Source organism: Quercus robur, chromosome 2, assembly GCF_932294415.1.
Source record: "Quercus robur chromosome 2, dhQueRobu3.1, whole genome shotgun sequence".
In the NCBI taxonomy this organism is placed as follows: domain Eukaryota; kingdom Viridiplantae; phylum Streptophyta; class Magnoliopsida; order Fagales; family Fagaceae; genus Quercus; species Quercus robur.
In genome coordinates this window covers 55,257,675-55,284,133 of record NC_065535.1, presented here as the reverse complement: position 1 = coordinate 55,284,133, position 26,459 = coordinate 55,257,675, and the positions used below count along the sequence as shown (strand labels likewise).

General features: G+C 36.3%; 2 protein-coding genes across 3 annotated transcripts; both read right to left on the bottom strand.

Annotated features, from left to right (window-relative positions):
* Positions 1–714: 714 nt before the first annotated feature.
* Positions 715–4,965, bottom strand: LOC126714064 (myosin-binding protein 2). The gene is made up of 4 exons (XM_050414054.1): positions 3,505–4,965; positions 3,161–3,382; positions 1,599–3,063; positions 715–1,466 (listed from the first exon to the last, which is right to left on the bottom strand). Exons 1-3 carry the CDS (start codon positions 4,778–4,780, stop codon positions 1,634–1,636), a joined length of 2,928 nt encoding a protein of 975 aa, XP_050270011.1. The 5' UTR covers positions 4,781–4,965; the 3' UTR covers positions 715–1,466; positions 1,599–1,633.
* A 4,714-nt stretch (positions 4,966–9,679) lies between these two features.
* LOC126714063 (senescence-associated protein AAF, chlorolplastic) lies at positions 9,680–23,782 on the bottom strand. Of its 2 annotated transcripts, none has more exons than XM_050414052.1 (13): positions 23,608–23,782; positions 21,209–21,602; positions 19,738–19,890; positions 19,177–19,250; positions 18,706–18,782; positions 18,528–18,599; positions 11,419–11,487; positions 11,173–11,219; positions 10,935–11,064; positions 10,780–10,848; positions 10,576–10,679; positions 10,103–10,178; positions 9,680–10,022 (listed from the first exon to the last, which is right to left on the bottom strand). In XM_050414052.1, exons 2-13 carry the CDS (start codon positions 21,538–21,540, stop codon positions 9,849–9,851), a joined length of 1,377 nt encoding a protein of 458 aa, XP_050270009.1. In that variant the 5' UTR covers positions 21,541–21,602; positions 23,608–23,782; the 3' UTR covers positions 9,680–9,848. The 2 variants fall into 2 exon arrangements, with proteins under 2 accessions (XP_050270009.1, XP_050270010.1); XM_050414053.1 differs by having other exon boundaries at positions 21,209–21,585.
* Between the last annotated feature and the right edge of the window lie 2,677 nt (positions 23,783–26,459).

Here is a 26,459-nt window from a genome sequence, read left to right as displayed (position 1 = left end):
TTATTTATTTTTATAGTTATTATTATTATTTTTTAATGCCTTTGGTCCCTGAAAAATCAAAAGAATTTTAGTTTTATCCTTGTAAAATTTTGTCCCCATTTAGTCCTAATATTTTCCAAAAACTTTCTTCTATACCACCATGTCACATAGAATGATGGAAACTGTTAACATGTCCCTTTTTTATGATAATGTGACACATATAATGGACCCAGAATCATCGTCAGTAAACCCTACCTTTGATAAAGACCTAGACAGTACCACCTTTGTAAGACTATAGTTATCTTGTGGCTCACTCATCCCCTTAAACAGTTAGGTGTCTGCTCATTTCGCTTCTTTTAAGTCTGTCATGTGTTGCAGCATCATAAAAGGGAAATGTCAGCATATACAAAGACCAAAGTGACTAGTTTTGAAAACATATGAACTAAATTGACACAGAAATTTTTTGGGGATAAAACAAAATTCAGGTTATTTTTCAGGGACCAAAGGCAACCAAGAAAAGCAAATAAAGATGAGGGTGGGTGTGGGAAAGTTTACACATTGGATTCTTCTTGATTTCAGCCCTATTTAGAAAAGATCTGCATATAAGCATAAATATCTTGCTTTACAGGTTTCTATCAATTAATAAGGCTACTTTGGTTATGTACATATGATATTATGCTACGCTGTGAACTTTGAAGGGAAAAGATACTAATTCTAATGAACAATAACCTATACTAGCAAAAACTTAACCTTAGCAGCTTAACTACCAAGAACTTATAATTGTCTAATAAAAAAGTGTGTAATACAAGATTTCTGCTACACACCGTTCAAAGCTTTCCATGCCATGAACTGGTTAACAAACTGAAACAATAGAGGCAACTAGAACAACAATATGACCCCCACTCACAAATAGTATAGACATAACTTATATATGTGGTATACATATAACTTCTGGCCCCCGGATACCGAAACTCCATATGAAATTTAAGGATGAAAAGATCAGAAGAAGAAAAAGTTAATGTCTTCTCCTCCAAGCTCTTCCCTCTCACATCCATCAAAAATAGAAACATGATTAAAACTAAAGAGATGAAAAAAAAAAAAAGAAAAAAAAAAAAAAGCAAAATTGAGTCCCAAGTGCCCTGACTTATACACTTAGGTCAGGCAGACACACTCCTCTACATCTTTCACAGTTGCTTAGGAAAGGGTGGTGTTGAGGAAACTCCGATCTCTGGCTTTGCACCAAACTTGTAGTAGTTCAATTCCAAAAGAAAAATTAGAAGTTTAAGCAGACTTCAATTCTGTAGTCTGCATCTCATGCACCAATTCAAACAAACCATTACCAGGAATTTCCCTCTCCATCAAGAGACTTCCTGGGACTAGAAAGCATACATTTTGATGAGCTTTTTTTCCAATGTGCACTGTATGAAGTGGTTTATCCAACCACTTTCATCTGCAGAGTCATCCTGCTCACCTCGGAGAAAAGCAATCTGTATTTATCAAACACATTTATTATATGCAAATTCAAACCTGGTCTGATATGAAGTAGAATTCCATTGCAGTTCTATATCAGATAGAATGGAAATACTAATACAATATAACAGGTAGTATTATAATATTACCTCTTGCTTCTCATTTGTGGTAGTCAACTTAAATTTCAACTTAGAGGATCGTCACTCATGTTCTTCACTCGGACTTCCACAGCCTTCAGATCTCGAAGATGTTGCAAGATTTCTTGAAGGAGATTCACTCCTTTATCTCCCTTCTTAATGGAGCTCATACAATGCTTTAGAAACTCCCTATCTGCTTCAAGAGCTTGTAATCTCTCATAAACATGATCCACTTCATCTTCAATGGCTAGTTTTTTGCCATCCAGTTCAAAATTGGATATGAAGGAGTTTTCCATATCAACATATTCAGATTCACCTTTTTCTTCGTATAATAACCCTTCGTTTTCATTATCAGTGGCATCCAACAAAGGAAGGAGGCTCTTGGCCATTGAACTCATTGTTTTTCTGTCTGGAAAATGTTTATCCTTTGGAAACTCATTTGAGATTTCATTTTCTTCTGGACTGGTAAATTCATGATTTTCCTCAAGCTCTTGAACACCATACATTGAGGTATGCTCAATTGACTTTTCATCTTCAAGAAATCCTTCATTATCACCCATTGTGATTAGCTTCTCCTCCAGTGCTTTGAGTTGATCTAGAATAGACAGCCTCTCTTCTTCAAATTCTACCAATGACTCATCAAGAGCACTCATATGTTTTACACAATCTAGTGCCATTTCTTCCAAATTTAAAACTTCATTATCAGGGCTGTTGTTTTGACTGCTATCTTGATGGCCATAGTAGCCATTATCTTCATCCCTTACATCACGATTCAGATCAATTGATAATTCATCACTGTCATCCGCATTGCTGCAAGAATTGCTGCAAGAAGCAGAAGAGGTTCTACTTCTTACACTTCCATCTTTAATTCTTCTCATGGTTCTTATCTTCTCTTTTGCCTCATAATCCAACACCTTCTTACGATATATTTCCAACTCCTTCTCTAGTTCTTGCTTCTCCTTCTCTCTCTTGATCATGAGCTCATTCATAAGTTGCAAAGCTTCCTGGTCATATTCAGCTTGTTCTTCCATCATCCTCTGGTATTGTAATGCTTCCATCTGCATTGCTGCTTTCTCTTCTTGAAGCCTGGTTATCATCGCCATTGTCTGGTTGGCAGCAATTGCAGATGCACTCCTCTCTTCTTCTAGTTCTGCATATAAAGCACTTAAAGTTTTTCTTTCAGCTTTTAGTGCTGCTTTCAGCCGATCAACAGTGGTAACTGCATCTCCACCATCCATCTCACTTACCACGCTTCCATCGAGAGACTCTTCCGCTCCTGGTTCTCTCTTTTCAAATAGTAGTAGTTTCTTATGCAAGTAATGGAGACTGTCGAAGGAAGTTGGTGTATCAGGAAATTTGTCTTCCTCTATTTCATTTGGCTCCAAACACATGGATGAATGATGGTTTATCCCTTCTTGACTCTTTTCAGCCAATATTGTTTTTTCTTGCTGGGTAGCTTTCTCCATGGGATTTGGACCTAGTAAAATCAATTGTGTTAGAACCTATATTGCATTAACTAGTATCTTTTCTTAAAGTTGATCATCTGATAATTGGAGATAATTTATATAGCTTACCGAGGTCATTCTGAACAATGTCTGGGGCAGTAGAAATTTCTACACCATCATCATTTGTGGAAGACTGATCTTGTAAGCATTGCAATGAAGAAATTTGTTGTTCAGCTTGAGGTGGGTCAGGGTCAGGGTCAGCGGCATGGTTAGACACTTCTGTGCCTATCAAGGTCTTGGCTGAACTTTGATCAGACAACAGATTTAAACAATCTGTTTCTTCTCCATGCGCTGCTTTTTATCAATAAATTGAAAGCATAAATGAGTATAGAGAACCAATGTTGGGGAAAACAGTCAAACACACAGATTGTAATGGAAAATTTCATAAACAAGAAGCAAGAATTTCCATGTACCTGTTGGATTATCTGGTTCTTTCATGTCTAATTTTTCAATTTTGAGGGATAACGTTGGAGTTTCTTGAGTAATTTCAACTTGTCTACATCCTTCACCGACCATATCAAGTTCTTCTTTAGTTGCCTCTGTACTCTCAGGCATAATTTGTAATGCTACCTCTCTTGAAACATTGAATTGAATTTCAATCCATGGCTCAGAATCAGAAACTCCATTTTGATGATCATGCTCTCTCAGATCTTCCTCTTTCAAGTTGCATAATCCTTGGTTTGCAGTAGTTGAAGAATCAATCAACTCCACTGGGATTAAACGATTAAACTCACAAGCAGTTTGATTTTTAAGATGCATATTTATGATTTCAACCGAGTAATCTTGTCCTGGGAAACAATGAATCATGGCACTATCTAAAGATTGATAAACAGAATTAGTACCATTTGTATCAAGTTCCATGGTGATAATAGCACTCTCTGTTTCACCTTCATCTGCGTCTTTTTCATCACATTGCAAGTTCATTACAGACCTCGAAGAATCCTCCGTGATGTTAAAACTTCCGACAGCAGAAATTATCTCATGTTCATCTGCTATCCCTTCATCATCACCATCGCGGTCTTCTTCCTCATTGTCGCTATGGATCTCATTCTCAGTCACTCTCTGATGCGCCGGAGAACCAGAGTTACTTAATTCTTTGTACTTCCCTTCATTGCTGTCATCGTCCACGGCTTCTATAACCAAATTGTCATTCTGGGTATAACTCAAAGCACCCCAAGAAGGCTTTAAAAGCCAAAAAGGAGGGTAGGGTTTGCAGCTCAAGCTCTCATCACAGCATGAACACCTGAAAATCTTTTCAACATTTTCAATATGGTTCTCACTCTCACTCACCCATGAAATAAAAGTAATCCTCTGTGTCCTTCCTACGTAGCTGTCACTGTTACTTGGCCGGGAAGCCAAGCAATTCTCGCACATATTCTGAGGTTCAGCCAACTTATGATGAGTGGAACAGTAGCTCAATTTGGAGATCTCAGTGGCATGAGTGTCACATACAAGATCTCTATAAGAGTTTGCATTGCTACCAGGCTCAAATATGTGATCAACTCTAGAACACCATAGGCAGGGTGGTTTTAGGCCAAAGAAATGGGTGTATTTCTTGATCAAATAACTGAACAAAGAGTTGAGGAGGAGAAGGGTTATCAAGATCCATTCAAGGACTGCATAGACTAGAATTACAATAATTTTGTGCGTGTTTCTATGCAACATGTTTGCAAACTTGTTGGTGGCCATAGATTTGCTATGTTTTCTTGTTATTTACACACAAACACAGACACACAAAAGGAGAGAGAGAAGGATGTTGTTCAAGTTTTGAAAGAAACCAGAACTGGGTTGGTGCTAGAGAATAGAAGCAGAGACACTTGTCAGAATGTTGTAACAGTTACTATACCACACACTATATCATTAATTACGTTGGTCCAAGACTCTCAGTTGATATTGTAATTATACCATAATGCCATTAATATACACGTCTTTATCCATTGCTGGATGATGCTGATGATGATGCATAATCCAAAAATAATATATACATCTAAAAAAAATTTAAAAAACACCTTGCTTGCTAAGAAACTTTTTCATGAAGTAAAGGGGTGCAATTTAATAGTATTAATAAATTAAATAATCTTTTCTCAAAAAAAAAAAAAATTTTAATAATCAAAAGCCTTATGAAATAATTTGTAGGTTACCATTAGCTTCTAGAAAAGGAAGGAAGCCTAAAGGTAAAGATTATATCAAGAACTTTGTAACTCAATTAGTTGGCAACTCTTGATGTTTCCAACGAGACATCCACGATTCAAATCCTCATTTTTCCAACTATCGAATTATCAAAAAAGAAGAAGTAAAGATTATAGATTTTTTTTCCTTATAGAAAGCAACAATGATTCTGAATTTAATTGTAGACAATCTATTCCTTTCGTGTCATTTTTTCAACGAATGAAAAACAATTTGTATTATTAATTCCTTTCATGGGATTCTAAATTGTTTGATTTTTGTTCTCGTAAAGTGTTTTTGCAAGATAAATAATCTGATTTTTGCTGTTGTACAGTGTTTTCACGAGATACATTATTTTTCTATCAAGAATCTTTAAGAGTTGAACTTTGTATACTTAAGATTTTTATTTATAGAGATACTTTAACCTTGATCCCTAACAAGACTTATCTCTGTTCTATATACTTATGTACTGTAATAGTTTTTGTACATGCTTTGATATAATAGTTTCTAGGTCATTTACCCGAGTACATAGAGATATGGGTTTGCATCTTAGAGAAAATTGTAATTTGGGTCCATAAATTATGTTTTAAGGTTAAATCCGTCCATAAAATATTAATTTGCATCATGATAGTGTTGAGAGTTCTAAAAAAAGTTCAATTATCCTTGCCCTCACTAAAAATAAGTAATTTCTATGGAATTGGTGATTCAATTATAATGAATGTTAATCCTTATTAATAAGACCAAAGAAGTTTTTTTTTTTTTTTTTTTTTGGAAAAGGATAAGACCAAAGAAGTTCAAAGACACAATTTTGTATGATTTTGGAAATTAGCTTTGACATAAAAGAAAATATAAATAACATCGAACAATTTTCAAAAATTTCAAATGCTCCCTTTGTCCCAATTTGTTTGTCCTGTTTAAAAAGTCAAATTTTTTAAGGGAATATCATTTATTATTTTGTTTGCCTTATAAAAATTTATAAGTTTACAAAACTACCCTTAAATAAATTTATCATTTTTTTTATAAAAGATTTATTCTTAATGAGACAACTAAAAAGGTGTCACAATTAGATAGATTTTTTTAAAAATATTTGTTAGTTTTTTTTTTTTTTTTTTATCCAATAGTTTTGAAAATAAAGTAGGGGTATAATAGGAATATTAGTAAATTAATGACTCTTATTTTTATAAACAGGACAATATTTTAGGACATTCCAAAATGGAATAGAGGACAAACAAACTAAGACGGAGGGAGTACTAGATTGACTCAATCAATAGTTTAAAGACTATTTTTTTTTGAGAAACAACCCCCTCGGGGTAATGATTTTATTAATGCATCCTTAAAAGATCAAGTTGATAAACATCAAGAATATCTGGAGGATCAGACTCCATCCAAACAAGAAAAAGATTTCTGATAGCCCGTCTAGCAAGTTTGTGGGCAACACAGTTCCCTTCCCTATGAATATGCTTAACTGAAATAAAAGAAAAACTAGAAAACAACAGCTTAATATCTACATTTGACAAACAAACAATAGTTTAAAGACTAAATTATACCATGACACATAGTTCAAGGAGTAAAATTGTAATTTGACCTAGATTTTATTTGTAATCCATTTAATAACCCAGCAACATTTTACCTAAATGATTTCTAGGCCACCACCCATTATATTCAGAGAGGGAAAAAACAGTATATTACATGAAATATCATAATTGTAGTACAAAAAAAAGAAAAGAAAAAAGTATTTTCAATGAAGATAGAGAAGTAACACCGGGGCTATTGTTGCAACCAAACATTACCCAAATCAGTACACCCATTTTGATTTGGGCTACACCACGCGCAAGAAGTGGCCCACCACCATCCATGTATTATGAATAAGTTGGTGGGCCATAACTGTAAATTGTAAAGTAAAAAATAGGCCCACCAGTGATGGCACAATTAGACAGACGCTCTTCTCAACTAAGCTGTGGGGATTTATTTCTTTAATCCATGTAGTCAATTTTCTAATCTACATTTGCTGTCCTCACAAGAGTTCATACCTGATCAACTAAAAATTTTTCATACTTTTTTGGATTTTTTTTTGAATAAAAAAAATGTATAACATACGTCAATTATATATAACTTGGGATACTAAATTTGAAAAGAAAAGTGAGTGGGAGGGAATGATGATCCAAGGTTGTCACACAGTGGTAGGCATGATGTAAAGGCTAAGAAGAAAGAAAAAGTGAGGAGAAAAAGGAAATGGGTGTGGATCAAATTTGGGGGTGGGGGTGGGGGGGGGGGGGGGGGGGGGGGGGGCGGCTGTGATGGTGATTTGAGAGCCTTTGTATGAATAAAGCTGGTAATAATGTTTGTGGGATCAAGTTCAAAGTCTCCCTTCTTGCTTTTGCTTTTCAAAAGTTCATTCCCGGGTTAAAGAAAAACCTAAGAATATTAATAAAAGGATCTACCTAAAGCTTACTATTATATATATACTTTTTTTTTTTTTTTTTGAGAATTCTAAAGCTTACTAAACTAAACCTTAATTAATGAAAACAAAACATAACTAAAGAAAAACAAAGAAAATAACGAAAGGGTAGCAAGTACCATGAATAGATAATTCTTAGATTTTGATTAGTACTAGGCTTGTGTGAAGTATGGTTTAATTCAAAACTACATGTAAATATTTCACTTGTATAAATTTAAAATAGATAATAATATAAATGATAATAAGTTAATTGAAATAAAAAAATAAAATAGATCAAAACAATATATATATATATATATATATATATATATAAAATAGATAATAATTTATGCTTTGTGGAGAGTGCACATTATCAAAATTAGAATATATAATAGATTATAAAATAATTAATAATAAATATTGATTTTTTAAATAAACAATTATTGAATCTTTTAGTAATTGAATTCTAATCAAAGTAATATATTTATAATGTACCACAAGACGAAAGCATGGTGTACAATGTGCAATACTAACATTAAGCCCCATAACACAAGTACTACTATAAGGCCAAACTTTTATTATGAAATATTAAAATAAAATTTATGGTAAAACATTATGATATAGAATTAATAAAAAATTTAGAATTTTTTTATAATCAAAGTAGTATTTTTAAATTTCTTAAAACCTTGATAATAAAGTTTCAATTAAAACAAAGCTGATTGGTGCCTTAGTTTGATGATAAAAAGAACAATTATAAAAAACGGATGCCATAAGTTGAAACTCTCTATATATATATATATAAAATGTTATAGTCATAACAAATGAGACACAAATTTTATTTTATATACACATATATAAGCATACATGGACCATACAGCTCATGGAAACTAGTGACACAGCTAAGAATGTACTAAACCTTGAACATATGTGACTCTAACTTTTGAGCTCTCTACATACTCAAGTCCCTTTAATCTAAAAATGAAAGGTGATCTTTTTTTTTTTTTTTTTTTTTTTTTTTAATATAAATTTTTTTTACTATTATTATTTTTTAATTTTTATAAAGAATTTTTGTTAACCATCTTTTGATTTTAGGGGATCTTAGGTGATTTGTGGGCCCAAAATAATGACCATCTTGCCACACGAGGTGGAGCCCACCATGTTGTGGGACCAAATGATGTTGATGGGGTTGCTCCCATTCCAACACTGTAATCACTCAGCCCATATTGGAATTCAAGAAGGCGGTATATTCATGCATTACACAAAGGCACTTGGCCTAACAATATGGAAAATGTAGCTTATTTCATGGCCCCATTCATACACTAGTCAGGTAAGTTGGTGGTCTTGTCCTCCCTGTATGCAAAATCTGTGATATATATATATATAAATATATTAGTGGAAGAAATTGAGGCACTTCAGCAGACAATTTTGCAGGTTTTGGTATAAAAGCATCAGTGAAAAGGGTCATGGCACAGAGAAATTAGACCAAATCTAAATGCTCAGTTGGATGGACCTTTGAAAAGGAGACCTGTGAGTCATGTAATCACTTATCACACTTCTGTCAAACATTACTTTGTCATTGTTCCCTAGTATGCTTTGATGTGCATAACACAACTTGGCAAAAAGGCAAAACCTTAAAAAAGATGATTACTTCAGATGGGAGGCAAAACCTCAAAAGGATAATTACTTCAGGTGGGACGTTAAATGTGCAAAATTCCAGTGTCTAAACCAAAAGGGAAAACAAAATGTCATGCAAGACTAGCCATCTTAACCACATGCAATTCTTTAAGTTGCCCCCTCTAATATGCATGAGGACCATAGTCTCATCATTCATCCAAGTAGAAGTTCTCGTGATTCATGTTATTGTATACATATAAAAGCTCCACGCCCTGTATAGTGGATGAGTAAAAGCCTTTTCACTCCAGTCCTGGTGCATCAATGCCACAAGTAAAAACTATAAAGATTAAAGAGAAGAAAGAATATCCATATACTTACAAGCACGGGAAATTGGAGATTAATTGATAAATAAGCTAATTTATAATATAACAGCATTTTCCTTTACATCAGTACTAATCACTTTCTAATGATCAGAGGGTTTAACCTACTACTGAGACCTTCATGTAAACATCTACAGTCAGTTGTTTAAATAAAAGTACTTCAATGTGTATCTGTATCATCATCTGCTCTTTGACTATCTACTTCCTCCATGGTCTCCTGGTTCATCATAAACCTCCAGCTGTCTCCTTCATTTATCTCCCATTGTTTCTTTAGTTCATAGATAGCCTTGGATGCCGCAATAGCAATTGCTGGGTTACTATCTTCCGCCAATCTCTAAAGAGAAGGGAACCAGAAACATCAGTTTCTGCCAGTAAGTGTACAAAAGTATTACTGTGATACTCAGAATCAACTACCTGTAAGGCTCCCATGCCTGCATTTCCAAGAGTCCACATGGATGGGGCTGCTGCCAATGCATTGGCAACGGCTTTTCTATACCACAAAATAACAAGAATAAATTACTCACAAAGTAAGGTATACTAATAATATCTCAATTATGAAAGTAAATGTTTTTACCAGAATACTATCAGGTTTCCATCTTGGTGTTATATTGCTATATAACCGAAACTTCCTTCAGAATTTTGTCAAACATGATACCATTGACCAATGTGGCTAATAAACTTGTGCTTACCTAAGTACTGCTACTTTGCAGCCATTGCGATTATCATTATGGGATGACAAAAATATTGTTCAAGTGCAGCAAAAGTGACCGCTCATGGCCATGCTGCTGATCTATGTGCAGAATAATGTTCATGCTTACAAGAAGTTTTAACAGGATTGGGCTGTAATATTACAATATAATATAAGAAGCTATGCATAATTAGCTCACCTAGTATTGACATCAGGAGAACTTGAACACTCTGCCAATAGTGAGACACTACTTTTACCATCCATTGCATCGAGATCTATAAGAGTTGCAATCAACAGCTCAAGCTGCTCCAGATAGTAAATAGTAGTCAATAAACAGATACTGAAACCATAATAACACTAACGGTCCCTCAGATCAGGGGCATGAATACAAGGAAATTTGAACCTCTTCAGGATCAGTATAGTCAATCCCATCAGCTTCAGAGAGTACAGATGCCATACTCCAGTAAGCTTCCTGCACATTATGAAACGAAACCATACAAAAGTCATAATTCCTGATGCAATTGATGGTTAAAAGTGTTATAAGCCATAAAAAAGAACCTGAATAGCAGCGATACGATCAGTTGACACTTCTCCAGGGAAGAAATCAAGAGTTTTCCCATTCTTTTCAAGCATTATACGCCCCATCATGTTGTTGCCTGATAGAGATCCTTTAGACTGACGCAGAGGACTGGATTGAACATATTAGAAATTAGGGTTTCAAGGCTGTTTAATTTATCACCTCCTGCAGGGGATGAGGTGAGGGGTAGATAATACTAACTGGGGGAAAAAAACTTACAATTTGTACATCTTGCTCACCATCATGTCATGGATATTTTTTATCAACTGCATATTCACAAAACAGGAATGAAATATAATCTTAGAAGCAAAAATAAGAATGTCCATAATATTATTCAAAATAAAAAAGATATGATAAAGATTAGTATCAAGCAAATCTCCATTATGACGCATGAAAACTATGAATAAGAGATCATCCTATAAATTATCCCATTCATAATTAGCATCAAAGAATAGAATAGTTGACCTCCAAAGCCATTAGTGCATCTTCCATTGCGCGTTGCTTTGCACGGAGGTCAGCAAGTCGCAAATCAGCCTGAAAATGAGTCAAATGGTGGCATAAATATGACTTACATATAACATGTATTACTTGTGACAGGGTTTTTTTTTTTTTTTTTTTTGGGAAGTGGGGATGGAAGGAGCTAAGAAATTTTATTCAAGCAACAAAGTCCAAATAAAGTACTGCTATCATATTACTCACAACAGTAATATTCAAACACATTAAACACACATATTTGCAAGTATTCTATGTGCATCAAAGCACAACACCATGTGTAACATCAGGAATAATTTTTTGATCATATACCCTTCCCATTGCCCTTCTCACCTAGACCTAGTTGGTTCCTCTGTTTAATTCACTTTTAGCATTTCATGCAAACCATGTCTCCCTTTTAATTAGGCTCCTCTAATTATGTTGCAAATTGTATCATTTCTATAATCTATTGCCAACTTCTCTAACTCCATGGCACATTTCCCATGTTACCAACCTAGTTGCCTCTTTCTTGTGTTGTATGGGTGCTTCTAACAATAACTCTAGGTACAAAAAATTTCACAATTGCCAAGGCGGCAAATTGTCTTTTTTTTTTTTTGATAAGTAAGAAGAGAATATTATTAATAAAAGAATAGCAAGAAAAACACAAAGAGTTCACGGTAGTGAACAAAGGAAAAAAAAGGAACAAAAAGACAGAAGCAGCCCCTAACTATTCTAATAGACGAAAGAAAATCCATAAGGGTAGAACAATCCAAGAAACCCCAACATCGAGACCAATCAAAGAGGGTCCGCTGGCAAAGCTCTCATAGCTGAACCACAGTTTTCCCCTCATCCTTGAAAGACTGCCGATTTCATTTAGTCCAAATAGTCCACATTAAATAGCCTGAAAAAAATCCCAAATCTTAGAACTATGCTTCCCAAGCCAATGATACCAACAAAATAATAAGTCCACAACTGAACCTGGCATGACTCAATTGATCCCAAACAACTGAAGCATATACATCCACAAAGAATGAGCCATCGGACAAAAAAGTAACATGTGATCCATAGATTCCGCATTACAACAGCACATACAACAACAATTCGCCAAAGGGCGACCACGAAGAATAAGATTATCCAAGGTTAGAATCTGACCATGAGCTGCTGTCCACATAAAAAAAAGCCATCCTTTTAGGAACCCTAACTTTCCAAATGCCCTTCCAAGGGAAAGTGGAAGGAGCTGCATTTCAAATCTTATGATAAAAAGACCAAGCATCAAACTTCCCACTTCCATTAAGATCCCAACAAAGCTTGTCACACCCTCCACCCCTAGGAATACGGGTTTGGATGAAATGAAGAAGGGAGTAGGAAGCCATCAACTCCCAATCATTGAATTCCCTATGAAATCTTAAACTCCACACTCTGTCATTATCACCCACTGGAGGGCTTAACACATCAAAAATACAAGCCTCCTTATTGGCTGAACACAAAAATAACTGAGGATAAATAATTTTAAGAGGAACATCCCCAATCCACTTATCCTGCCAAAAAAGAATACGAGAACCATCCCCCACCACAAAAGAGAAATGCTTAGCGAAAGTTTCCCACCCTTCACTAATACTCCGCCATAACCCGCAACCATGAGCCCTATTACAAGTTCTAGTGCACCAATCCCCTTTTCCCTCCCCATATTTCATGGCAATGACCCATCGCCACAAATGAGTGGTTTCATGGCCATACCTCCAAAGCCATTTCCCTAATAGGGCCTGATTAAAAGATGCCATCTTCCGAATTCCCAAACCACCCAACTCACGCGATAAGTAGACCTTTTCCCAAGCCACCAAAGGATATTTGAAACACTCAACTGATGAACCCCACAAGAAGTTCCTCTGAATGCATTCCAATCTAGTCGCCACAGCTTTAGGGATAGTAAAAAGGGAAAAGTAATAAGTCGGAAGGCTTGAAAGGGTACTTTTCAGCAAGGTGAGTCTACCACCTTTTGACAAATAAAGCCGCTTCCAGCCTGAAAGCTTCTTTTCCATCCTCTCAAGGATCGGATTCCAAATAGAGGCTATTTTATACAAAGTTCCCAATGGCATACCCAAGTAAATCATAGGCAAATTGCCCACCCTGCATTGAAGAATATTAGCCAAAGACTGAATGTTACGCACCTTCCCAATAGAGACAATTTCACTTTTCCCCACATTCACATTCAAACCAGTAAAAGCTTGAAAACAAGACAAAACCAGCCTAATGGAAATAATCTGCTCTCTAGAGGCATCACAGAAAAGAACGGTATCATTAGCAAATAAAAGGTGAGAAGCACGGACACCAGTAGAATTAATAGGACCTACATGAAAACCCTGAATGAAACCACCTTCCTCAGCTTTCTTCAGGATACGACTTAAAACCTCCATGATCAAAAGAAAGAGAAGGGGAGACAACAGATCACCTTGTCAGAGACCTCTAGAGCTACCAAAGAAACTAGCAGGAGATCCATTCACCAGAACTAAGAAGCGAACGGTAAAGACACAAGTCTTTATCCATCTCCTTCATCTATCCCCATAGCCCATCCTCTCCAACAGATAAAACAATGTGTCCCAATTCACATGATTATATGCTTTCTCAATGTCTAACTTACACACCACTTCCGGAGTACGACAATTCAGTCTACTATCTAAACATTTATTAGCAATAAGCACTGAATCCAAAATCTGTCTGCCACCAACAAAAGAATTCTGAGACTCCGAAATAAGGTTATTGAGCGCCCGCCTCAATCTGTTAGCTAAAACTTTAGACAAAAGCTTATACACACTGCCCACTAAGCTAATAGGCCTAAAATCTTTGGTATTTAAAACATTATTCTTCTTGGGAATCAAAGATAGAAAAGAAGCATTCAGAGACCATTCAAAGTCTGAGCTCCTATGGAAATGATCAAAAAAGGCCATGACATCTATTTCCACTACACTCTAACATTTTTGAAAAAATGCCATAGTGAAACCGTCAGGACTTACGGCTTTATCTCCCTCCATCTCTTGAAGAACCTTTACCACTTCCTCCTTAGAAAAATCCCTCTCTAATTCAAGCCACTCAGCCTCCTCAATTCTAGCAAACTCTAATCCATCCATAGAAGGGCGCCAAGTATCAGACTCAATATACAAACTCTAATAAAAATGGACCACCTTAGACTGCACCTCTTCCTCATCCTCATAGAGGACACCATCCACCTTTATGCCTCGAATATGATTAGTTATTCTATGGGAGTTTGCAACCCGATGAAAAAAACGAGTATTATTGTCCCCCTCCTTCACAAATAAGATCCGAGACTTTCGTCTCCAAGAAATCTCCTCCAAAGAGGCAAGGTGTGCAATCTCACATTTAATTTGAATACGACGAGTTTGATCCTCTTGAGAAAGGCCTGACAAGTCCTCCCTAGCATCCAAACCCAACAATTCAGATAAAAGACATTTCTTCCTAAAGGCCAGATCCCCAAATTCCTCCTTATTCCACTTTTTCAAGTTTTCTTTAAGAGCTTTCAATTTACGAGCCAGAATAAAGCTAGGAGAACCCGAAAAGCAATACCCATTCCACCATTGCCGAACCCTCTCTACAAACCCTCTTCTTTCAACCACATATTCTCAAACTTAAAGGCACTCCGACCTTTATTAACACTACCAGCCACCACCAAAAGAGGACAATGATCAAAAACTACATGAGAGAGTACCCTTTAAGACACGTTTTCAAAGTGATCTACCCAATCCACCGATGCCAAGGTTCTATCAATTCTTAACATACAAACTGTCCCTGAATCTCTAAACCAAGTAAACGAAGTCCCTTCAAGAGGTAAGTCCACAAGGTAATTAACTTCAATGAAGTCTGAAAAAGCAAACATAACCGGACTAAAAGCCTCACAACCAAACCTCTCACTCGGATATCGAATGGTATTGAAATCCTCAAAAACACACCATGCTGTATTCCACCAGGAGTGCATCCTTGTAAGCTCCTCCCATAGAGCACCCCACCGATTATCCTCATTAGGCCCATACACTCTTGAACAAGCCCATACAAAATCATCTACAACTCCCTTCGGTAAAACATTAACAGAAAATAGACCAACTACACAATCAACTTTTTCAAAAACTCTCGTCCTAATCCAATAACACCCCCCCTGCAGTATTGATTGCATCTAGAACAACCCAATCTAGGAACAGACTACCCCAAAGGCTTCAAACATTAGAAGAGTTTAAAGAAGACAGCTTAGTTTTTTGAAAGCAAACTATATCACACTTCCACTCCTTAAGAAGATTTTTACATACCTCTCGCTTCTGAGGATTATTTGATCCCTTAACATTCCAAGATAGCAGCCGTAAACTCATTTAAAATTGGTAATCGCCTCCGTACCTACTGAGAAGTCTCTGTTCCTCCCCTTAGATGCTACCCCATCATAATTAATAGAAGAAATCAAACCTTTGAGTTCCCTAAGCCCTTTCTGCTTTGAGTTCACAATTCTCTTAGAAGTCCTAACACTAACAACATCAACACAGTCTTGTTCGAGAAGACGAAACAGAGCCATACATTGATCTTCGTGCTTAACAACAGGAAAACCCACAATTCTGCAGAAATTTTTCATCAGGCTACAAACCCATTTCGAATTTTTCACCATTGACCCCCAAACCTCTCCCTCATCACCTTCCTAGATCACCTCCAACTTCTTTTGTTCATTGGGATCCCATTTAGATAGAGGTGAGCACTCCAAAAATCCACTCTTATCCTCTCCATGAAAAAAGCCACTAGGATTAACCTCACTGTACTTCCACTGAAGTAGAAGATGCTCAAGCCCTTCCTTTAACAGCTCAACCCCATCCAAGTGGCTTGGCGACACTAGCTCAACAATAGGATTGCTCCATTTTTCTCCCTTCTCACTTGAAACCATCATGGAGTTATCTCTCTCTCTCCAAAACAGAGACCCTTCTCGTTACCCATACCCGACAAAGGAGAAAAATAGTTATGAGCAGCACCTTGATGCTGAAGATCAGAGGAAACATCAAACCCAAGTCCCATTAGCCTCGCCGTCGTCCCTACCCTCCACACACCATCTATCAGAGTATGGGTCTCGTCCCTCTTCCTCTGATTGGTCACCTCCTCGCCGAAAAACCCAAGATCAGAACCCTCCATCACACTCGTCGGCATCGCTGCAGTCACCAGCGAACCCTTCGTCGCACTCATCGCACTCGCCGGCACCACAGCTCTCGAGCTCTCCCCTTTTACCCACGAAGACTGACCATCAGAATAACCCTTTAAAGAAATGGGTTTGACCAAAGTACCTTTACTTAGTGAAGATACTGTGGCCACGGGATGGGCTTTGACAAGCCCACCAGTTTGTTTAGCAACTTCTGGCCCACCACTTAAAGCCTTGGACCATCTGAAATCCTTTGCACCTAGACAGGTCACAGTACGTCTCTCGCCCTCAGGTTTGCACACTCTCAAAGCCAAAATAGCAGGAGTCAACTTAAAATTTAAAAGCCCGTTGCCATTTATAACTGAACCATTTTCTATGAGAACTCCAGGAATCCTGTTCAGCCCCAAATTTGTTCCAAAATTTTCAAAATTCTTGATCTTTTCTTGATTACCATAAACAGACAAAAGCTTCCCACTCCGGTGACCACTAGCAGACTGACCTCCTCCACCCCCATCATTTTTGGAGGATACTTCGGCCATAGAAACGAATTTTGCACCAGTGAAAAAATTCCTCATCTCTCTCTAAAACAAAGACCAATCTGCACGATTGGAGCTTGCTGGTATCATAATAGAGCCTTTCCTAGACCCTCCAAAATATACCGCAATAACTACAAAAAGACCAGCTTTGTTAGATCTCTCATAGAACTCTATCAACTTCCCATATTCCCTAAATCTCTTACAGAGTAAAGCTCGACCAGGCACTTAGTCTCGTATATCAGCGAGACAAGTACGGATCCACTCCATACCCCTATGTCCAACCCAAATAGAGCTCTTAACATCCCGACGTGACTCATGTATAGCATACGAATCAGATCGCCTCCCGTCAAAAGAGAAAGAAAAAAGTTTGGCATCAATGCGAAACGACCTCTTACTGCCCCCGTGGAACAAGGATTGAGGTAAAGGAGGGATTTTTTGTGAAGTTTCTATAGTGGGGATATCTGGTGTGGCTGAAGGTATAGGTGCAAGGTTAGGCAGTTTTGGCAAAACATGGTTAGACCCCTAAAGTGGTGGGGATGGGGAAGTCAATGATGGAGGACGGGGATGGGGATATGGGAAAATCCCAAACTGTGGAGGGAAGCAAAAGGGGGGGGGGGGGGGGGGGGAAGGAATATGGAAGGGCGGCAAAAAAGGAAAAAAAGAAAGTGATGGTTGTGGGAGGGGGTGGAGGTGAGGTGGAGGAGGGTGGATAGGATGAGGGAGGGGTGGGTGATGGGGGTGGGGAGGAGCAGCCATTTAAGGCGGCAAATTGTTAATGGTAGGTAAAAAATGATGTCAGTAGTTGGTCTAGATGAGAACCATAAAATCTTGCCAACTCAATTGTTGTTTTTGTAGCATTACTCTGCTTCTAAAGGCAGAGGATACCCATGTTGTACACATGTCAGATTTTAACACACCACATATTCACGCTTAAAAAAATAATCCAAATAGAAGCATGAACTTTTGATACATGTACTTCCATATGTAATATGAATTTTCATTTCTAATGCTATTTATTCTATATGCAACATTACTTAATTTTACACTATCTAGGCAGCCAACTAGAATAATCCAATCTTTACCATGTATGGAAGTATTAAACTAATTCAAATTCCTATTATTTCACAATAATTATTATAAAATTTCTAGGATAGCACTTGCTATCACACCAAGGTCCAACCTCTATCCTTAATAATAAAATTTAGAGGAAATTACAATTTATCTCCTTGGGTTTTGGTCCTATCACAGTTTAATCCAAAACTTTCAATTACAACATTTGAACCCCCTAATGTTTGGATAGAAATAAAATCGTAAGGGTCCTGTACAACTTAACAGATTTAGAATTTTGCGGACATACAGGAAGTACAAGATAATTAAAATAGTAATGGCACCTCTAGGGCTCCATCACTCCAATGCTTGTCAGCAGCTCTTTTCAATCTAGATTGAGCTTTGTCTGTCAATATCTGCAAGAGGATACAAAGATCATTGAAATATCAACCACATAGGCAATGGCAAATTTGTGTCTTCATCCCTAAGTAAACCAATATTGAAAAATTTGGCCATACATACAGTGGCAATATGATGCAGGTGTTCAGCCCTTTTTTTCACATCACGGTCAATTTTCTCGGTATCCTCTCTTGCCCGGGCTACAAAGCATAAGGTCAGCATGAGGAAAACCTTAAATTTGATAAAACACAACAAATTAGTAATAACATGTTAGGGCACCACGGAAAAACAAAATCAATTCCACTGTAGGTTATGGGAAATAGCCATCCCCCCACCCCCCAACACCAAAAAAATAAGGAAAAAGAAAAAGAGAAATCATCACTACAAACAAAAAATGGAATATTTTAGTGACATAGATACCTGAAATTTTGTGAATTTGATTCTATACACTCAAGATAAAGTCCTTTATGCCATAAAACAAGCTCATTCTACTTGTTTTGCAGTACAACTTTGGATTATTTCATTATTGCCCAATTAACATATATTTAGCAATTGGACAGCTCTTAAAGCTGGAGAGGGAGGAAAAAGTTTTACCATTGAGCTTAAGAAACTGTGACTCAAGAATAGCTAAATCTTGACGTGCACGGGCATCCAACCTCATTATGCCACTGACATTAAGTGGAAAACCATTAGCAATAATGCATTTACGTAAAATCAAAATACTTTAAAGGCCATGTATAGCCAAGCTAATACCAACAACTAATATTTAAACCCAACCAAACAGAACCACTGTGCCATGTTCCACTGATTTTATTAGATAGGCTTAATTCATACACAAATTTTCTATGAAAGAAATGCTCAACCTGAATGACCCCCCCCACCCCCCCCCCCCCCCCCCCCCCTTTTCCCCCCCCCCCCCCCACTCTCTCTTAAATCCTCAGTGTGAGCAGGTTCAATCTCATGTTTCCAATATGATGCCCTAAGGCTTTACCAATTAGCCTAGTTTGAACCCAAGAATTCATTGCATGTAATTTAAAAAAAAAAAAGAGTTATCTAGTTCACCAAATTTCTATAATCTTACATCCACAATGCATGGTATTCATGATCATCATTGCAAGCTCTTAATAATCAGGCCTACATAGTACTGAGGATTACCGAGAAAGCAAGAAAATGTCATTACGAGCCCTTTCATTTACAAACTTAGCATCATTGTAGACATATTTACAAGCTTCGGCTAAGCCCAGATTGGAGTGAGTAGTTCTCTTAGGCATGGCTTGATGCTCATCTTCTTCATCTCCAATTTGTGCACTGCTTTACAACAGGATTTTTAGAAATATAGATAAAATAAAATGAAAGCATCAACTAACTTAAAAGCTCAACACAAGTCAACATCAGGAAGCATGAAATTGCACAATCATTTGGCAAAGAAGTATAAGGGCTTGTCTAGTTTTTTTTTTTTTTTTTTTTTTTTTTTTTTTTTACAATTTCATTTTCTAGTTACAAATGAAGTGTTTACTAAAGAACAATAGCCATTGTAACAGAAGTATATAGAACTGGAATACAGATATTGCTGAACATAGTGGAGAATAACCTTACTTTGTAGGTGAAAATATGTAAAGAGTAGAAAAAGTTGTACTTTAGATAAGTGAAGAGAGGCTTCACCAAACATATATGAGTACACATAGATTTCCAAGGGAGAAAAAAGTAGAGTAGATCTATAATAGCCATACAGAACCTATATGTCCATGTTTTCCACTCCTGTTACACAAGTGCTCAAGTAATTTTGAGATTTTGGCCTTGCGGGATGGAACACATAAACCAATGCTATGTTACCTTTTATAATAATTTCATTTCATTTGTAAATGTGGTGAGATTTTCTACCCAACAGATATGATGACACATTCATCTTTAATTAATCCTTCTATAACCATGCTAATATGTTGATGAAGCCTTATCTAATTCCTAGCATTATTGGCCCAATAGAGACCAGGAAATATCACATACTTGATGCAAAGCAAAGCTACAAGGTTATGGAAATTAATTCTAATTACCTAGACATACACATATCATAATGTCCAACTTACATGTATGTTTTAACTAATTAGCCATAGAAGACGGTCTGCAGATTGTGACACTTGCATGCTAAACGAAGGGCATATGCTTCAGTGCAACAGCTCTCAAACTAACAACTAATCCCTATGGGTGTTTGGAAATGTGCTGAGATGACAAACATGATGCATGTCTAACACATTGGATATTAGCATAAGGATTAATCTGAAACATGTAGCCTTTTCGTAAAAGTAACTATTTTATAGTTAAAAAGTTCATCATTATATATCCCATCCACATTCAATTATATCTATTTCAACACCTTCAATTATGAAAATAGTGACAGATACAGCCATCTTCCCATATCTAGATGTTAGGTAGCCATTTCCAACACCTTGCTGCCTTGCAGACATGGAAAAAAAACAATGCCCTTTTAAAATATACATGTCATAGTAAATCCTTTCCAGAAACTTAAGAATACATGCATCATGACAAGTTAAAAAAAAGAATAAAATTAAAGTCTGGAAAACTACATCAATAAAATGGTAGTTGATCATTTATACTTAATCATTCTTACCTAGTTACATCTTCACAATCACCATAAGTTGTAACACATTCTTTTGCTTCAGTATTATGTGTTTTTCTTGACCGACATAACAGAGAAGAGCCCTGAGAAATGAAACTAAAAGGTTTTCGACATATGCCCCACAAACCCTCACCAGAAAAGCTTGAGCTTGCTTTCAAGAGACGCCCAGGGCTTGATTGTCTAAGTTCAATTCCTTGACTTGTAAGCTGCAATTTGTGTTGCGGTGACATGGCAAAAGAAGATGCAGATCCAGTGAATCTAGAGACATTTGTCCTATCAGTCACCACAGGACCACTTGAAACCTTGCTTGCATTAATTGCCATTGGAAGAATCAGGACAGCAATGAATGGACCTTAAACAGCATTTCCCTTACAGAAGCTCAAATCTTGAGTAAAACCAAAATGAGATCATCAGGATGTGTCATATGTTCTATAAGTTTTTTTAAGTACTTTGTGGAAAATGAACAACTACAAATTTTATAACACGACAAAAGGTATATTGGAAGAAATAAAAACTGCAATCATACACAAACATTTACAAAATACCTTACCATTACCATTTATGCTTATATTGAAAATAGAACATGACAACTAAGGCAAAAGGGGAGAGAAACTAGAAAAGAATTTGGGGTGGGGGAGAAGTTAACAACCACATAATCAAAGCATTATAAATATTGACCAGTGATAGAAAAGCAGTTAATTTGGAGAAGCTGCAAACATAGCACTATGTATGACCTTGGTGACCATCAAGTTATTACTTTCCAAAGGAGGACACTTTTTTTTTTCCTCCAAATATCCCTATAAATATCCCTTACAAGTCTCTCATGGCACCTATGCACTCATAAAATTTACAATTGCATCAAATTTAAGCCATTTTAACTTGTGGAAAAGTACTTTGAGCCTCTAAACATAATAATTAATCAAGGGAATCTGTCTTGCATCTAAGAGGTATCTCATATAATACATTGATGTAATTCTTCTGCAAAGTATCTTGCCATTTTGAGGCCATATTAAAACATGAATTTCATGTCATGGCCATAATCATAGCCCAAAAGTCTCTTGTGACACTTATATATGTTGAAGTTAATACCATAACAAATAACAGCAGAGCTTGGCTCACATTATCACACTCACATGGAATGTGCAAGAAAATGAAGAAAAAAGACATGCTATTTCTATCTATTCTATGGCCAAATAGTCAATTAGACAAAGATCATCTGTCAAAACATTAGCACTTTCTCATGTATTTCAAGCAAAAATGCTTGTCCTCATTAATGGATCAACACTGTGAGGGAGAAGTCCTTTGATTTCTTATTCTAAGATTTTTCAAGCTTCAAATCAACCTAAATAAGTGATAAATTATTTCGTTGGAAAATTCTTGAGCTATGAAGCTCATCATTGTTGACAAACTACCACTTTTTTCAAAAGCTTAAATTGTTAGAAAATTATGAATTTTATCATTAAAATTATTATTCTAATACTCTCCCTCACGTGTGCGCTTAGACTCCCCCTTGATAAGTGGTGCCCAACAAGTAGTATTTTTAACGTTTTAAATGGGAGCTAGAGTAGAGGCAGGTTTCAAACTCATGACCACATGCTCTGATACCATGATAAACTATCACTTATCTCAAAAGATTACGTTGAATTTTATCATCTAGTCATTATCCTAATAATTTCCATTACCTCAATTAAATGAAGATATTTTATCTTTCCATGTTTCTGTTATATTCAGATGTATAGCATGATAAAATTGTTAGTAAAGTTTAAAGCAATCCTAGTACGAAATACCAGATACAGGTAAGATTATCCACCAATTTTAGAGAACCAAACATATTTGAAATCGGGCACTTTTAAGAGGTATTGAGTTGCTCACAATTATTGTAAGCAATATCATCCAAAAATAGGAGGACTAATTGGAAGTGTGTCAACACTTAAAGCTTGATTCAAGAAGAAATCATGCCTCCATATAAATCTCATACAAGCAACATGGTTACAAAATTGTCCCTAGGCTTCAGCATAGGAAGTCTTTTCTTCAAGCAACTGACATTTATTATTCATGAAACTAATCACACTGATGAAAATTTACAAACAGTGGTTACTCACAAAGTATATATTTTAAGTAATTCCAATACTCAAACATGCATCATTAATTCAAAAAAAAAAAAAAAAACTCATATGGAAAAGGTTAGTACAAACAAAACCTACAAGCATCAGAGTTGTGCCACACAAGGAAAACTTTTGCAACTCAATCTCACTAATCACAGCTTAAATAAAGAATACCCATTATGGAAAAGTGTAGAATAACAGCACAAGGCATTTGAAAAAAAAAAAAAAAAAGTATGTTCAGAAAGCAAGAAAAAGCACAACAATGAGCCTAATGAGTAAACTAACCTGTTGAAAATAGCACTCAGTTCCCAGAGAGAGAGAGAGAGAGAGAGAAGTAGAAGTACAAGGATTAAGGAAAGCTGGTGAATATGTAGAGTGATTTTTAGAGAGAGAAAGAGAGCGAAGCAAATTGGGCCATGCAAGGCCAAGAAATTTATGAAGGGAAATTGCAACCACAAACGAAGCTTGTGGCCCCTTGAAGGCCAACACTACTAAACAAGGACAAATAATTTAGCTCACGCGACCTCCTCTGCAGTTCAAGGTTTGCCCTGCTTACTTTTGCCACGTGTCTTGCAATTATGATGCCGACGTCACTATGGTTTTATTGTTTTACTGGTTAAAAAATTTTATGGCTTTGCTCGGTGCTTTTGCTAAATGACAGAAAAGCCTATCCATTATGTATAAAGGTCCGATAATCTGTTTGGGAAGTGGACTTTTTGGACCTCACCATGAGTAAGGTCACGCCTACATCAATTACATGCTATCCCTGACATCTTGGAGAACATTATTTGACATGCATATTCATGGCCACGGGACTCAAGTACCATTTCCTCCTTGTGTGGGTACATATCATGGTTGTTAATAAGGAATCTTTATACATATTGGTGAGGGGGTTTCATTGATTGGATTAAGGGTTGAAAGATGCTAATTTAGTAAGAGAAAAAAAAAATAATAAAAAGGTCCTTATATGATGATATATGTTAAAGAACAGTTGGGAAAACAAATTAACACAAATTAATTATAAAATGAAGGAAATTGAAAGCTCGAATTTGTGTGAAAATACAAGAGCTTGTTTAGACCCCAATTTTAAAATTACAGCTAGATTGTTTTTATTATAACTTATCTAAGTGTGGAATAAGAGTAAATGAAGTGCAATAAACCCAAAAACTACTCTAGTGCATAAACATGAACAATAAACAAAAAAAGTAAAGCACAAGAGTAAGGGAAGAGAGATGCAATTACAAGATAACACCAAGACGTGTTATCGAAGAACTCGGCAAAAAACCTCTCTGTGACCCTTCAAGTCGAAATCAGTCCACTAGAGAATAAATTTGGAGTACACAAATAACAAAAGACCTTCCAAACCTAGTCTACCCAATGTACTTGAGCCCTCCAAACTCTTGCTACCAACGGACTTCTCGGAGTCATGGCTTCTTTAGCTTTCCGAATCCCGCAATACGCTCGATTGCATCCGCCAAGCCTCATCGGCTTCTTTTGGCAAATCCCCAAAACTTCCCAAACTCCAAAACACTTTCTACACTCTGAATATGTGTGGGTTGTGTTTGGGTACAAATCTCCTCTCAAGGTATGACAGTGGGAGAAGGAAGGAGAAAAGGTTACAATGATTTCTCACTAAGGATGAGTAGCTCTCTCTCTAAAAGATGGGTGTATTGTGTTGTAGAAAACCTATCTAGGGTTTTTCTCTCTGAATGGCCTCTCTTACTTTTGTGGATAATGAGGGTAAATATAGTATAAGTGAAGGGTAAGAAAGTCACACTTAAAAATCCTCCTGGTAGAATGTTTCGTGAGTATTTCGTAGGAAGGCCTTTCTCGCGAGACACTTGCGAAATCTTCCAGGTTGGCATGACTCTTTAGCTTCCAACATGTGCTTCTCACGTGCCTTTTTCGTGGGAACCCTTCTCGCGAGCTACTCACGAGCCAATCACGAAACTGCACTAATTCTTCATTTCATGCTTGATTCTTCACAAATTTAATACTAAACCCTATACAATAAAATCCCACAAAATACAAGGAAATAATTTAATGCAATTACAACATTTTTTGTCATGAAATAAAGCCAACATAAAATATAGTTGTAAATCACAATTTTACAATCTCCTCCTTTGACTATTTCGTGACAAAACACCCTATAACAGACTCTAGACTTAAACGTGAGTTTGAGAATAATGGCGAAACTCACTCACACCTAAATCTAAAACTTATGATGAACTTGGAATACAAAACTTGTAACCTGAAACACTTGCACAAAACACATTAGACCCTCAAGGTAAATCAAGTGATAAAAAGACAAGTATAATGTAACAAGTAAAAAATGATGAAGTAAACATGTTGTGAAACATATGATCAACTTGATCAAACACCAAAACAGTCATAAAGAAATGACTACAATAATCACATAGTAAAGCAAATGATCATCTGAACATGTACTCAATGAAGCACAATAGTATAAGGATGTATGCATGTCCAACACAAACATGATGCAATGAGAACAACAAAGCATAGAAACTAAACATAACTCAAAGCACCATAAAGCAAACAAGACAACAAACATAAAGAAAAACAAACAAAACAAAGTTTTCTTATTAACACAATGTCTTCTCTCCCTTAATATATGCATCTCCCCCTTGGTATATTCATCTCCCTTATGGAATATCTCTCCCCCTACAAATGTGCACGAGAAATAAAATTTCTCCCCCTAAGAATATACATAAGAGTCATATAGAATTGACAAAACTCTTCGGTATACTACTCCAGAGTATACTCTCCCCCTTTTTGACACGAATAGAAAAAAGGTTAAGGAGAAATGAGAGAAAGAGATAAATGAGAAATGAAGCTTAAACAAAAGAAAAAGCAAAATGCTACAAAGGATAAGGTAAACATGACATGCTAGGATAAAGAAATAAGGTATAGACCAATGCATGACAGAGGTAGCAAATGTGTATGCAAGAGGTAGCTATGTGCAATGCATGACCAATGTATGGAAAATGCACATATGAGGTAAGGTGTGTTAAATACACAACCAATGAACCAAACATGTTCCTCATGAGAAAATATGAGAATCCCTCAAGTTTGGTACTCATCGGAGTCAAAACAAGTGAGAAAATGCCTAGGAGACA

Excerpts from the sequence above, each read along its gene's own strand:
- LOC126714064 (XM_050414054.1), bottom strand. The coding sequence starts at position 4,780 with ATGGCCACCAACAAGTTTGCAAACATGTTGCATAGAAACACGCACAAA. Across the intron at positions 3,383-3,504 it reads AGAACCAGATAATCCAACAG|CGCATGGAGAAGAAACAGAT; the intron begins GTACATGGAAAT and ends GATAAAAAGCAG. Across the intron at positions 3,064-3,160 it reads CATTGTTCAGAATGACCTCG|GTCCAAATCCCATGGAGAAA; the intron begins GTAAGCTATATA and ends TGATTTTACTAG.
- LOC126714063 (XM_050414052.1), bottom strand. The coding sequence starts at position 21,540 with ATGGCAATTAATGCAAGCAAGGTTTCAAGTGGTCCTGTGGTGACTGAT. Across the intron at positions 11,065-11,172 it reads GTGAGCAAGATGTACAAATT|TCCTCTGCGTCAGTCTAAAG; the intron begins GTAAGTTTTTTT and ends TGTTCAATCCAG. Across the intron at positions 10,680-10,779 it reads ACTATACTGATCCTGAAGAG|CTTGAGCTGTTGATTGCAAC; the intron begins GTTCAAATTTCC and ends TATCTGGAGCAG.